At 39.2% G+C, this 14,247-nt stretch overlaps 1 protein-coding gene across 1 annotated transcript in view; it reads left to right on the forward strand.

Annotated features, from left to right (window-relative positions):
- Positions 1-14,247, forward strand: part of TRPV3 (transient receptor potential cation channel subfamily V member 3) — a 96,475-nt gene that overhangs the window by 56,338 nt on the left and 25,890 nt on the right. The window contains exons 7-10 of the mRNA XM_085649327.1: positions 1,265-1,405; positions 6,594-6,874; positions 9,955-10,131; positions 12,031-12,189. Of these exons, the coding sequence (XP_085505453.1) occupies positions 1,265-1,405; positions 6,594-6,874; positions 9,955-10,131; positions 12,031-12,189 (758 nt within the window). The remainder of the gene's footprint in view (positions 1-1,264; positions 1,406-6,593; positions 6,875-9,954; positions 10,132-12,030; positions 12,190-14,247) is intronic.

Raw genomic sequence — 14,247 nt, forward strand, 5'->3', positions numbered from 1 at the left:
ACTAAAATGAACCAATAATTCAAAAGACTTTTTCCCCAGATTCCAAGACTGCAGCAGATGCATTCCTTGGATGTCAAGAGATGTCTAAAATTTTACCTTGACAAAAAGGAACACTTCTGTAAATCCAATTTGTTATTAGTAGCATGGGGAGCTCCTAGAAAGGGTTATCCACTCTTGAAATAGAGCAAAGTAAGATGGGTAACTAATATCATACAATTTTGTCATCATAAAGCTGGCACGCCACTACAAACAAAGGTGAAAGCTCATTCAACCGAAAGTATATTGACTTGGACAGCGTTGTTTGCTGGTGTGTTTAGCCAAGATATCTTCAGGGCAGCGACCTGGAAAAATAGAGACCCTTTACACAACACAACTGCTTGGAGTCCGCAGTTCACAGAGATACAGCAGTAGAACCTGGGTTTTAGGGTATCTTTTCAAGTAAAGTTGAGCCATCGTGTTAAGTGGTACCCACCATTCTCAAATGTGCTACCCTCATTTTACATTGTTTATATCAATAGCTCGACAGATAGATCGACAGATAGATAGATAGATAGATAGATAGATAGATAGATAGATAGATAGATAGATAGATAGATAGATAGATAGATAGATAGATAGATAGATAGATAGATAGATAGATAGATAGATAGATAGATAGATAGATAGATAGATAGATAGATAGATAGATAGACTGACTGTATCTTTCATAGATTAACATGGGACCCATCCTCCTACCCTGAGAAGCTCACATTCTCTTTGATATTGTACTTATTCACACTTGTGCTCTGAAAATCTGAGAGACTGAAGCCTCTGAGAGGAGTGTTCTAGAAGGGTGATACAACCTGATTGGTTGAAGCTTAAAAGAGTAGTTTCTTTTTTTAAATGACAGAGATGTGTTACAGGCCATGTTTAACATTACACTTATTTCTAATGGTACCGTGGGTTTCCCACGTTGCTGAAGTTGAATGAATCAAGCATGTGAATCTGTGTAACTAATTAAGTAACTAACTAAGTAACTTATTTTCTATGTGAGCTGAGGGCCTGCAGATGTCAGCATCTATATTCTCTTCATCTCCACAATGTACCATCACAGCTCACAGGACTGCTTGGACATCAGGGAGATGGAGAGGATGCATCTGTCTAATAAACAGACGACTCTAATTGCTAGTGCCACCATTACCTATCCTTTCATGAGCACTGATTTTACAAAATATTTTCTCAATAAGTTCTGTTTGATTGATAAATTTGTTTCCTGTTGTTTTAGGTCAGACGGCTCTAAATATTGCAATAGAAAGAAGACGGTTTGATATTGTACAGTACCTGATCGAAAAAGGAGCAGAAATCAATGTACGAGCAAAGGGACGGTTCTTCAATCCAAAATACAAGCATGAAGGATTTTACTTTGGTAGGTAACTTTTGTATGTCACATCTCTCTGTCCTTAGCACAAAAAACTGAAAGTTAAATTAGCGAGAGAGAGAGAGAGAGAGAGAGAGAGAGAGAGAGAGAGAGAGTCACTGGTTAAAGTAAGTTTATAGGTAATTGAATATGCTAGTGACAAAATTAATGTTTTTAAACTTTAAAAAATACACAGAAATTCACCAGTTATAGTTAGCAGAGCTAACTATAACTTGCACCCCCACTATGCACTGCTTAGGCCCTCACATATTACATCACTCATGACATGTTCTATGACGTCATTTATGACATCACTGATAGCATCATTGATGACATCACTGAAGACATGTGTTAGTTTGTTTTCTAGTTTACATGGTCGTGGGTAACTACTGTATTACTTCTCTACTTAATTTTGCACAGCCAGTGTCCAGCTAATGAGTGCAAGTTATGACTCACATTTATACTTGTGTACCACCTTCAAATTAATATAAGTTGTGCACCTCCATGCACAGTTTTGTCACCTCACTCACCGCACTACATTAGCTATACTTTTCCCCTTCTCCATGCACTAGCTATACACTTGCATAGTACATTAGTTATGGCACGCTAAATCATATACCTTGCATATTACATAGGTTATAGCATGGTATTTCATAGCATTGATAACAACACTTATGCCACCTGAAATCACATCATTTATCAGAACACAGTGCATGGTAGAGTAGGGAGTTACAGTTAATGTAGTGTGGCGAGTGAGATGACAAGACTGTGTAGGGAGGTGCAGGAATTATAGTAGTTTGAAGGGGGTGCCTCTGTATAGGGTGAGTTATAACTGTGACTTTTATTAATTTGAAAGTGGTGCATGAATCATAAATGTAAGTTCTAACAACAACTTTAGAATTTCAGTTTGTGTAGTTTGAGTTTGGTTTGTATACAAAGAAGAAATAAAGTTCCCTAACTATAACTTAGCCTTAACCTTTGGTTTTTTCATGGAATTTCAATGTTTTTAAAGAATTTAATTTTTTTTTTCATAATTGTACAGTTTACTGTTGTCGAGTGGAGTGTCATGAAATGGAGTGTGGTACAATACAGTGGTTGATAGTGTTGTAAAGTGTACATCCATACAGTATAGTCTTGTGGAGTGGCGTAGAGTAGAATGAGGTACACTGGAGTGGCATATAGTGGAGTGACGTAGAGTGGAATGGCATAGAATGGAGTGGTGTACAGTGAAATGGGATAGAATAGAGTGGCATACAGTGGAGTGACATACAAAGGAATAGCATATAGTAGAGTAGCGTACAGTGGAGTGGTATAGAGTGGGATAGCATACAGTGGAGTGTGGTGCAGTGGAGTTGCGCACAGTGGTATAATGTAGAGTGAACTGCGTACAGTGTAGTGGCTTACAGTGGAGTACCATGGACTGGAGTGTTGTACAGTGTATTGGCATACATTGGAATAGCATATACTGGAAGGGCGTACAGTGCAGTTGGCTACAGTGGACTGTTGGAGATTGGAGTGGTTTACAGTGAAATAGTGTAGAGTGAAGTGGCATAGAGTGGAGTGGCGTTGAGTGGAGTGGCATAGAGTAGAGTGATGTAGAGTGGACCTGCATAGAGTGGAGTGTGGTACAGTGTTGTGGTATAAATTTGAGTTGCGTAGAGTGGAGTGGTGTACAGCGGAATAGCATATACTGCAGTGGGTTAGAGTGGAATAGCGTAGAGTGCAGTGGTGTACAGTGGAGTAGCATAGCGTGGAGTGGCGTACAGTGAAGTAGCATCCAGTCAGTGTTTAGTGGAGTTAGATCTAGTGGCGTACAGTAAAGTGGCATTTAGTGGAGTAGCATAAAGTACAGGGTGGTACAGTGGACTAACGTAGACTGTAGTAGAGCAGGGTGTAGTGACATATAGTGAAGTGGTGTTTAGTGGAGTGGCGTAGAATGTAGTGTTGTACAGTATAATAGCACATAGTGAATTGTGGTTGACTGGAATAGCGTATAGTGCAGCTGAGTACAGTGGAGTGCCATAGAGTACAGAGAAATAGCATAGAGTGCAATGGTGTACGCTGAAGTGGCGCAGAGTGGAATGACATACAGCAGAGTGGTGTAGATTGGGATTGCATACAGTGGAGTAGTATACAGTGGAGAGACGTACAGTGGGGGGACATACATACAGTGAAGTGGCATAGACAGGAGTGTAATAGAATAGAATGGAGTACTGTATAATAGCACAGAGTAGAGTGGTGTAGAGTGGAGTTGCCTAGAGTGGAGCGGATTACAGTGGACTGACATCCAGTGGATTAGCCTACAGTGTTGTCGTGCATAGTGGAGTGACATAAAGTGGAATGGAGTAAAGTGGAGTGGCGTAGAGTGGAATAGCATGGAGTGGAGTGGGGTGAAGTGAAGTGTCATAGAATGGAGTGACCTATAGTAGAGTGTGTTAATTGAAAAGATATATCGTGTAAGTGTGTGTATGGATGTAAATGTTATGTGTCAGGAATGTACATTATGATGTGTAAGTGTTAATTTTTGGTAGTATATATTTAAATAGTGTAAGTAGAGTTAAACTTATAGTAGTTATATATTGTACCACAGAATACTGTGGTAAGTTCACAGTATACCACAGTCTATGGGGCTGAGAAGTGATGATGTGATTGGCTAATGGCTGTGTTTACCAAAGGTAAAAGGCAGTCATGTTGTTTTTATCCAAGTCTTGCTGTGTTCTTTGGTCTGCATTTCACTGCGTTCTGGGTTAGGGTCTTTTATATAATTAAGTATTAGGCTTCATTGCTGTTTACTACCTATTACCATTGTATTTAAGTGGTAATAGGTAGAGAGTTTTATTTGTAAATTTCTCTATATTTTTCAACATAATTGATTTCATCACTGATGACATCACGGATGACAGCATATAGATATATATAAATATTCTGCCTTTGGCTATGCGCAATGAAAATTAGCCACGAGACCAGGCCCAATTCGCTGTGACCATACAGGCCACTCTGAATAACGCTTTCAGTTATGCACAATAGTGATCGGCCATAGGGCTTGGCACTCAGAGATGCCATTTGGATAATCGTCCACAGGTGGCCAAACCAATCTATGCAAAACCTGCAACTGGACAAACATTGGAGCTTTAACCTTGCCATGGGTTCAAGGTCAATGGCCCATGAAGCGTGCACTAGGTCCTCAGTAAAACGCTCATGGAGCTCTACAAATTAACGGCCCAGATATTTCTAAAATTCAACCTCTTCATGATTAGATTGGGACACTTTATAAACACTAATTGCTCCAAAACTATTTTACGAAACCAAGTAAAGACACTATCTTGAGTAAACTTCCAATTTCTTACCCTGTCTGGTGTAATTCTGTTCAGCATTTTTTCCATAAAGAAGAACTACTATTTTTCTTAATCGCACACACACCTATCACTAGATACCAGTCAGTTAACTTGTCTGACCACACCTGAAATCTCTTCTGCATTGAATATAAACTCTATTCAAATTGCAAAACCCAGGCACCAGAGTTCCTGAATCATACAGTAGCATCAAGAACATACAATCTAATGGATGGTGCTAGTCACTGTCTTAACTCCGGAATGCCCCTTCACTTGTCACTGTTGAGGAGACAGAAAAAAATATTTCCCTAAATAAAGTCAGGTATACATCATCCACTCACCATATTTCTCATTAGTTCTCCATCCCTCTTCAATACGGGCACCTGTTCATCTTTTCTCCTAATAATGAGTATAGTGGCAAGTGCTCCCCATAAATTGCTCCCTGGTTATTTGCAATGTATGACACTACTTGGTGCAGCATTCCATGGCATGCGTGATTCAAGCATGGTATAGCAAAATACGTCCTTATTGTTTGAGGAAGAAAGGGTACTTGTAGTTCTAAATTTCCATCAGGCTCACTTGCTAACATTGATAAACTCGAGGAGATCTCAACCTATGTTTGGAATACTGAATACTTTTTTTACAAACAGAAATATAATTTTCCAAATATATTTTTAAGCCATGCCTCTCTAAAGATAATACTTTCTGCCTCAACCCAATTAGAATTTAAAACTAGCTTAAATAAGCATTTAAGTTGAGTCATCGTTTTAAATAGCGTTAAAAATAGATGGAAATTGAGATAAACAGGCAGACGCCTCACTGTAGAGGAATCCTACACTCACTTTAAGGCAGCAGGCTGCTCCAGGGTCCAATAATATAGTGTAGTGTCCAGTAGAAGTGAGTTCATGTCTCCACTCTGTAGAGAAGGGATCCCTAAATATTGGGAATTCCCCTTTTTTGTCATTTCACTTTAAACATTTGATGGAAAATGTTAAATATTTTTGGCATTAAGGTTTTGTGTAATTTCAGAGATTTCTTCAACTGCATTTTCTGCCACCATATCAGCTATCTTTGACAAGCGCCCCTCGTGGTGGCAGATACTAAAGAAGCATGCCTTGTTGTATTGCTTCTATTCAAAACAATTCTACTGCCGAGGAGTGTAAGGAAATGTCTTAGAGTAGAGTTGAACTGAGAAAGAAGAAGGTCAGACAGGGCCAAATGAAGAAAGGCCGGTCATTGTGAATTTGATCTGGTCCTGGTCCTCTCATAAATGGATAAATATCAATGTCGCTGGGCAGGGCGACCTAGTTTGTAACAACTGCAGACTTGCTTCACTCTGTTCACCTCTAACCTATTGAAACAGATTTCAGTGTCTGACTGGTTGGAGAATGTGTAGGCTAGATTGTACAGGCATTTGATTTATATGTATTGAATTAGCAAGCATTTTAGAGAAATAATATGCAAATAGAATCAATTTCCTTGTATTTATTCCATTAAAAGAAATTTAAAAACACTACCAGTACTGAAAAGTATCTGATCCATGTACAATGATTTCAATATTAAAGGCAATAAAGTACATTTGAGTAGGATCCTGTCGTCAGAGTCCCAAAACAGCTTGGGGGAAGACCTCACCAAGGGCTGTCAAGTCTAAAAAATATTATCACATTTCTTTATGTAAACTTTTTACTCGATATATGAGCCAAGCTGGCTAGCACTCCAAACGTCCAGTTTGCCTGACCAAGGACATGGCTAGGGCAAATGCCATCTACTTCGAAATCCAAAAGGTACCAACTCAGATTATTCATTCTCAGAGGGAAAAAACATGCTGAAATCTAAATTGTGATATTTCTGCATTGACTCTTTAGGTGAAAGTCCTTTGGCCTTGGCAGCATGCACTAATCAGCCAGATATAGTTCAGCTACTCATGGACAACCCGCAGACTGATATCGCCCTCCAAGATTCCAGAGGAAATACTGTGCTGCATGCCTTGGTCACTGTGGCCGAAAACACAGAGGCACAAAACGACTTCATAATTCAAATGTATGACATGATCCTAACACAAAGCAACATCAAGTCACTGGAAACCATAAACAACAAAGAGGGTCTCACACCAATGCAGTTGGCGGCAAAAACTGGAAAGACAGAGGTAAGATTCATCATTGCCATCCTGTGAAAGACAAGGGGATAGAGTAGTTTGGGGTGTCACAGGGAGCTAAGGAACATAGATAAAGAGGGTGAAGCAGGGTTCAATTGTACCATATATTTGTGACAGTGGGTTACATTAGTTGGGTTTACCCGAGCAAAAAGCCATTTGACTTGGGCTCTGTATTCAGATATTTACACACACACCAATGGAGCATATGGCATTTTGGAGTTGGGTCAGGAATCCAGTTGTGGTGTTCCCAGAGAATTGGATGGACACAGGACCTTAGTTATGATTGTGGGCACCAACAGCACAATGCTTTGCCCCTTCCCCATGCTTGCATGCAGAGGGTAATTGTAAAGTGTATATGGGGGGGGGGGAAACGTTCCCAAACACCACCATATTGTCAGTGGGTTTGGAGAATGGCTTTTCTCAAGTAAAAACATGTTTTGTTCTTCGAGTAATAAGCAATTAATTTCAGTTTTTGTAGCACAAGGATTACTCGTCATAAGGACAATCCTGAGGAGTCAGTGCAAAGGGGGATTATACAAGAAAATATTATTCCTTCGATTGTAAATAATTTGCACGGATTCAATGCGTAGTCCTGGGGAATTCTGTGAGTTCCTAGCAAGTCAGAACTGTATATAAACTGCATTATACAGTCTGCAATTTGTAGAATTCTGCCTTGTAAAATGGTATCAAATTATCAGCCGTAAGGTTTCTAAGTCACGTTCATGGAGACAGGAAAGCTGAATGAGCCAATCAGAGAGCTGCAACGTAAACAAAGTATGTATATCCCATAGGAAGTGGAAAGCCTACTTCTATGTCCAGTCCACTCATATTTGGAAGCTTGCGACTTACGAGTTGCGAATCAAACATTAAAAGGTACCACAAGCAAATCAAATCCTATTATTGTGGTGGTGTCACTCAAAATATGTACATTTCATTTTGCAAATCCTTTAAGAATACATCACTTGCCAGACTTTATAGAACATTGGCTAGTAGACATTTTCTTTGGGCTACTTTTGCCTATGTGTGCATGGCCTTTCCTGTTTGTCACTTTTGGCCATTTTAGATATCATGGGTATCACAAGCTGCATACACAGTCTTCCGTTTGCTCTGCATTGAAGCAGTGGGCCATTTCATTCTGGCGACTCTTGAATTTGGGGACACATTAGTAAGGATAGAACTCGTTTAATTACAATATTAGGCTAATATGCCCTTACAACTTAATGTTGCACTGTTTATTAGCACTACAGGTTGCCCTCCATAACAAATGCATACATAGAACGTACAAAACCCCCTAATTGATGACAAAGATAAACTCTACAAAGAGTAGTGGTTGCCCAAAATGTACAAAATATGAGGGTACATACATATGAGGTGGGATTGAAACATGATCCGCAGATTCTGGCAAGAAGTAGTTCAGAAACCAAGGTGCAGATTTTCAAAAAGTACACACAACGCAGCGCAGCACCTAAAGAGGCTGTGCTGCGTTGCGTGAAAGGAACGGAGTAGGAGAGCACCATATCTTCAGAGATATGGCTCTCTCCTCGCCTCTCCCTAACGCCAGCGCTGATTTCACCGTCCGAGCACCACACACACACCGAAACGCTAGGTTGTGTGTTTAGCGTAGGTTTTATATAGGTAGGGTACCCTTCCTGTAAAAAATACCATGCCTAGACAAGTTTAAATGCTTTCCCCACTTCATATGTGTGCTCCACAGTGCAGCACGCATGCAAAGTCAGAAAATATAAACATTTCTCCTGTTAGCGTCTCCTTTGAAGTGGTGACAGCTTTAGGTGCTAAACCCTGACTACAATTGTTTGTAGATAGGGTTTTGTGTTAAAAGGCATGGGTAGTAGCATGGGAACGCCTATGTACCACCCATGTAACGCCCCCTAGGGGATAAGTAATGTAAAGCAGTGCTTTGCGCTGCTCTATGCTACTTTTAAGGTACTTTCCAGGGCAAAACAAATTTTGCGCTGGAAAGTAATTTCCCCAAAAAGATTTTGTGCTGGTTAGCTCACTTTTGTGACTCTACTCCAGCGCAAAAGGTTTGAAAATCTACATCTAAGTCTATTAATCATATTTCACCTAACCTTTTCAGCAAAATTTTGTTTATTTGGATTAGTACAGAGTAAGAAATACACTCAGGGCCCGATTCACAGAATTAACTTAAGACAAAATCCTAAACTTACTACCATTTTGGTATTCACAGAAGGCACTTACTCATTTTGGTATTCACAGAAGGCACTTACTCATTTTGGTATTCACAGAAGTTAGGAGTCCTAACTTTAGGACTCCTAAATGCCTTCTGTGAATCCCGAAAGTCTTAAAATTAGGACATTAGGAAAAACCCTAGAGAAAGGATATTTATTATGTATTTTTCGACACTGTTGCTCCCATGAGGTGTGTCCTCCAGTTTTGGGAAATATCCAATTGGTGAATATCCTGATTTTGCATTTACTTGAAGTAACTTTTAATTTTCGAGTTGCACCCTCTGGGACATATTATCAAGAACGGCGTTAAAATTATCTCCGCTTTAGCTGCAGGAAACTGCCGCTTAAGCGGCGATAATGGGCTTGATAAAATGCCCTTGAGAATTCCAATAGAAGCCCAGGTTCACACCAGAGCATGGGATTCTATTGGAATTCTAAAGGGCATATTATCAAGCCCATTATCGCCGCTTTAGAAGCAGTTTCCTGCCGCTAAAGTGGCGATAATTTTAATGCCGTTCTTGATAATATGCCCCTCTAGGTCTTAAACTCCCAAATTTTAGGTTATTGCATATAGAAATAGGCTTTCCACTTCCTATGGCTTATACAGATTTCTTTTTTGTCTCTTTGGGTGGAGGCTTTTTCCAACCATGTATTTTTACTCTTAGCTCCAGTGTGGCATAAGAATAGATAACTGTCCTGGGGATATCATGTGTGAAATGTTCATACATCTGTTATACATCACTACATTACTGATACATAAGTGTGGTTAAAATATTTTGCAGGATATGCATTCACAAACTATGATAACTGAGTTTGTTTGGAACGTTTTGATATCGGTTCACTTTGTTTGAATTCTTTCAGATTTTGCATTACATTCTCAGTAGAGAAATAAAAGACAAAGAAAACAGAGTCCTCTCTAGAAAATTCACCGACTGGGCTTACGGTCCAGTTTCATCTTCACTTTACGATCTGAATGATGTGGACACCACCACAGTAAACTCAGTACTGGAGATTGTAGTTTACAATGCAGCAACCACGGTAAGAATCTGTAGATCACATAATTTGTAAGATAATGAAACAAGGAGTCTAGTCTGTTGCATTGGCAGAGCATAAAAATTGTGCAATCAGTTCTTAAACTTAAAATAGGGTTCTCATGGGAAAACACTCAATTGGAAGACAAGGAAAAACAAAATGCATTAATTCAAGATTCACGCCTTCTATACCCGATTTTCAAAACTGGGCTTGGTAATTTGATATGAATAATCAACATTGCAATCGACTTCCAGAGTGTGAGTAAACTGGAGAATATTTATAATTTTGTGGGACTTTGTAAGGAAGTGTTTAGTCAGAATATTTCCATTTTTGACTGTCTTCGAGTCAAATGAAAATATTCTAAACTTAACTAAAAACAAAAACTTCAGAGCACTTCAAATCAATCAACATTGACTATGTGGTATCAACAGTCTTTATTTTCACAAACATTTCTCAAGTTCACCCATGCCAACATGTCCTGCATCTGACGTTGCAGCTGTCACAGCAGACTTCTTCAGGGAGGCCTGGTGTCCCTCTGACATCGAGTAAATCCAACATGTGTTTCGCCTCCCCCTGCAGATGTCGCAGCAGACTTCTTCATGGCTACAATTATAAATGTACATGATTTATGTGAGGATCGCTCAAATAGAACCTTAATCGTCAAATCCTTTACCTGACTTTATCTAGTGGAGATCCAATATTATTTTTTTTAAATCACAGTTACGTACTCTAGATGAGTAGAAGAACTTACTCTATATCAGAGGGACACCAGACCAGGGGAGTCCTATTCTGTCTATTATTTCTGAACCTGGGTGACTATTTCAGGTTAACAACCTCACATGACCATTTATGAATGGCTTAATACATTTTCACTAAGTAGTACTTTATTTTGACCAATATTAACACTATCAACTAAGATAGATCACTCTAATTTGTTGCACACAGGGTGATTTGGGTCACCTTGACCCAGGTGATTGCTCTCTAACAATAACTTTCTTGGGGACTCCTCCCTTAAATCATGGGCATTTATAATTGAAGACTTGAAGAAGTCTGCTGCGACATCTGCAGTGTGAGATGAAACACATGTTGGACTTACTTGACTTACTAGTTGTTTAGTCTTTAAGGCCCCCACAAACTCTTTAGCCGAAATCGTGTCTCAATGAGCAAGGCCTTGACACCCTCGGGTGATCGTTTGCGCTCTATAAGTCGCCATTTCATTTCATTTTCATTTCATATCAAAGGGACACCAGACCAGCCCTGGATAAGTCTGCTGCGACATCTCCAGTGTGAGATGAAACATGTGCTGGCATAGGTGAATTTGAGACAGTTTTGTGAACATTAAGACTGTTCATACATGTACTCAACCCTGATTTTAGTTGGAGTGCTCGGAAAAATTCAATTTTGTGCCATTTGGCCTTGCTACAGTAGGGGAAGATCAGGTGATTTTTCCTCCTCCTTAAGCACTGAACACTTGAGAGTATCGTTGAATACAGACAATTGAACTATTTCATCACTATAGTGTGTGCGCTCTCATCCCCAGCCACCAACTTTTCTTTCTTGTGTAAAATTAAATGAGTTGGAAAACAAAATGTTTTACCCCAATGGTGGCAAAATAAGCACCAGGTTATTTAATGAATAGTGCCACCTGGTTCATATATAATTAGATTTGATATGTTGCTGTAACCAGTGTGATGGGTGTTTTTTCTTTGTGCAGTAACACTCTGCCCATTGTGATCATATTAAAGCTTTCAGATCTGTAATAAGTCCTCAATAACAAGTTAAAAGTGAGGCAATTTGTACAAAAATTGTGTAATTGTTTAAACTTGCAATTTGTTATATTTTATAGCATTTATTTTTCAAACAAGCTTCAACATATGCTATATTCTCTTTTTTATTTTGATACAGAACCGCCACGAGTTGTTGTCTTTGGAACCCTTGCACACCCTGCTCCAGATGAAATGGAAGAAATTTGGAAGATACATGTTCTTTATGTCTTTCTTGTTTTCCTTACTGTACAACATTGCACTAACAATGGTGTCCTACTTTCGACCCCGTGGAGATGAGGTTTGTGAACTGCAGAATTCAAGGCTAGCTAAAGTAACAGAAGTCTGATCTATTGAATGTCATGGTATACACAGTTAAAAAAAAGTTATTTTCACCTCTCAGCTCCATCTACAACCCACAAATGTATATGCAAGTCACTTACACTTATGGTAAACTCTTCTATGGTACTATTCGCTTGTAGCAGATATCTCAATGCTTTTAGAAATGTCCTGCTAATTTAATTTACAGACAATATGTGGTGTATTCTAGCAGCGATGAGAAACCTTGGCCCTCTCAGGGATCACTATTTTTATCTTATTGGGGGCATTTATGTTATGTTAATCACATTTGTATATATCCAACCAGTATTGTTATGGCACTGTACAGCATTCTCTATCTGGGCATCCTTTTGTGCAGATATGTGTAGTCTAAATTTAATCTAGAGGGTAAACTGAGAATAAAAGATATGTTCTGATATATGTAAATTACAGGACTGCAGATGGTCATTTGCATATGCAAGGAAGTAAAACAGAAAAACAGCATGTTTTCTTGTTTGTGTTCACTTACAGAATAGTGTAGCAAACAGTGGTAGGTTTGTTAAGAAATGTCACATGTTTGCAGCTATGAGTACCTTTTAGTTTGTTTAGAAAGGCTTCACTAAGCCAGTTTTGCAAGATTGATGCCAGCCAGTCCATTCAGCATAGCAATTGTATATCACAGTCTGTAAGAATTAAAGTTCATCTGGATTTATCTAGTACATTACTCTTAGGCAGATGAATAACAGAATGCTTTTGAATAAATGCTTCATTCAACAGGACTCTATCTCTTGTACTAGCATTAATTGTCCATTCAGGAAAATACAATTTTGACATGGATTGTATTATATTTACTCATTATACCTTTTGCACTAGCTTCAGGTAGTTTAATCAGCATGTAGGTAGACCAACAAATACGACCCACCTCTGGCACAAAATAGCATGACCATGTAAGAGGTATTGGGTGTAGTTCATCCAATCCAATCCAATCCAATCCAACAAGCTTTATTCGAAGTACAAGTCATAAATGCATGATACATACAGTACATACTCCATAAAGCACAATACAAATACATATTTGAATACCATAATCAGATGCTTCAGATCTCAAAACGGATTGGCAAATGGAGTAAAACGGATTAATACAACTCTAAAGTACTAAGAAAAAAATTCAGTTAATAATCATTACATAGATTGGTACAAAAATACAAAATATGATCACTGGCATAAAAGCATGTTCGCATGTTGATTATGTATCAATTCAGGTAAACGTTGACTTTAAAATTTTCAAAGTGCATGAAGTGCCTTCGATCTAATAACCCAGGCCCATCCCAGACATTTCGCTACAGTGATGAAAGTAGGAGCTGTGGTGTTCATACGCAATATTCTTTGGGCGTCTACACTCCTTCTGGTGCCCAGTGTCCTGCAAATTGGCGTCAAACACGTTCGACGCGGGCCAGCATATGCAGGGCAGGCAAACAACAAATGCTCCAGGGACTCCGGCTGCGTCTTACATATGGGGCATACACTATCATCTGCTGTGACCCATTTTGCTGTATCGGATTTAACTGGTAGTGAACCAACCCTGAACTGGAAATATAGTTTCTGTTTGTGTGGTTTTGTTATTATGTCCCAATACTGCTCCAGGCTTGGGGATGGTTTAAATTCTATGAATCTGCCTGTGAGTGAGGACATGTCACCAATTCTATACGTGTTGTAGGTCGCCAGCTCCCAATATTTCTTTTTTAGGATCTTCTTAGAGGGAAATGGGGCACATAAGGGATTTTCCCAGAGTGTCGCCATGCCCATACTTACTAAGGAGGCTCTGACCTCCCGTAACCATTTTATTTTATGAAAACAGTCAGCACTGATTAGATCTTGTAGGCCTGCAGCGAAGGTTGCCAGTTCTGGGGTGCACCAAATTCTGCACCAATATAATAGTTCATCCAATCAGTATGATACATCCATGGCATTGTCACTACGTAATCTATGTAATCCAGCCAGCAAGTGTGGTGTTACATGCAGACAGTTATATTGTCCTGAA

Source organism: Triturus cristatus, chromosome 3_2 (genome assembly GCF_964204655.1).
Source record: "Triturus cristatus chromosome 3_2, aTriCri1.1, whole genome shotgun sequence".
NCBI lineage: Eukaryota > Metazoa > Chordata > Amphibia > Caudata > Salamandridae > Triturus > Triturus cristatus.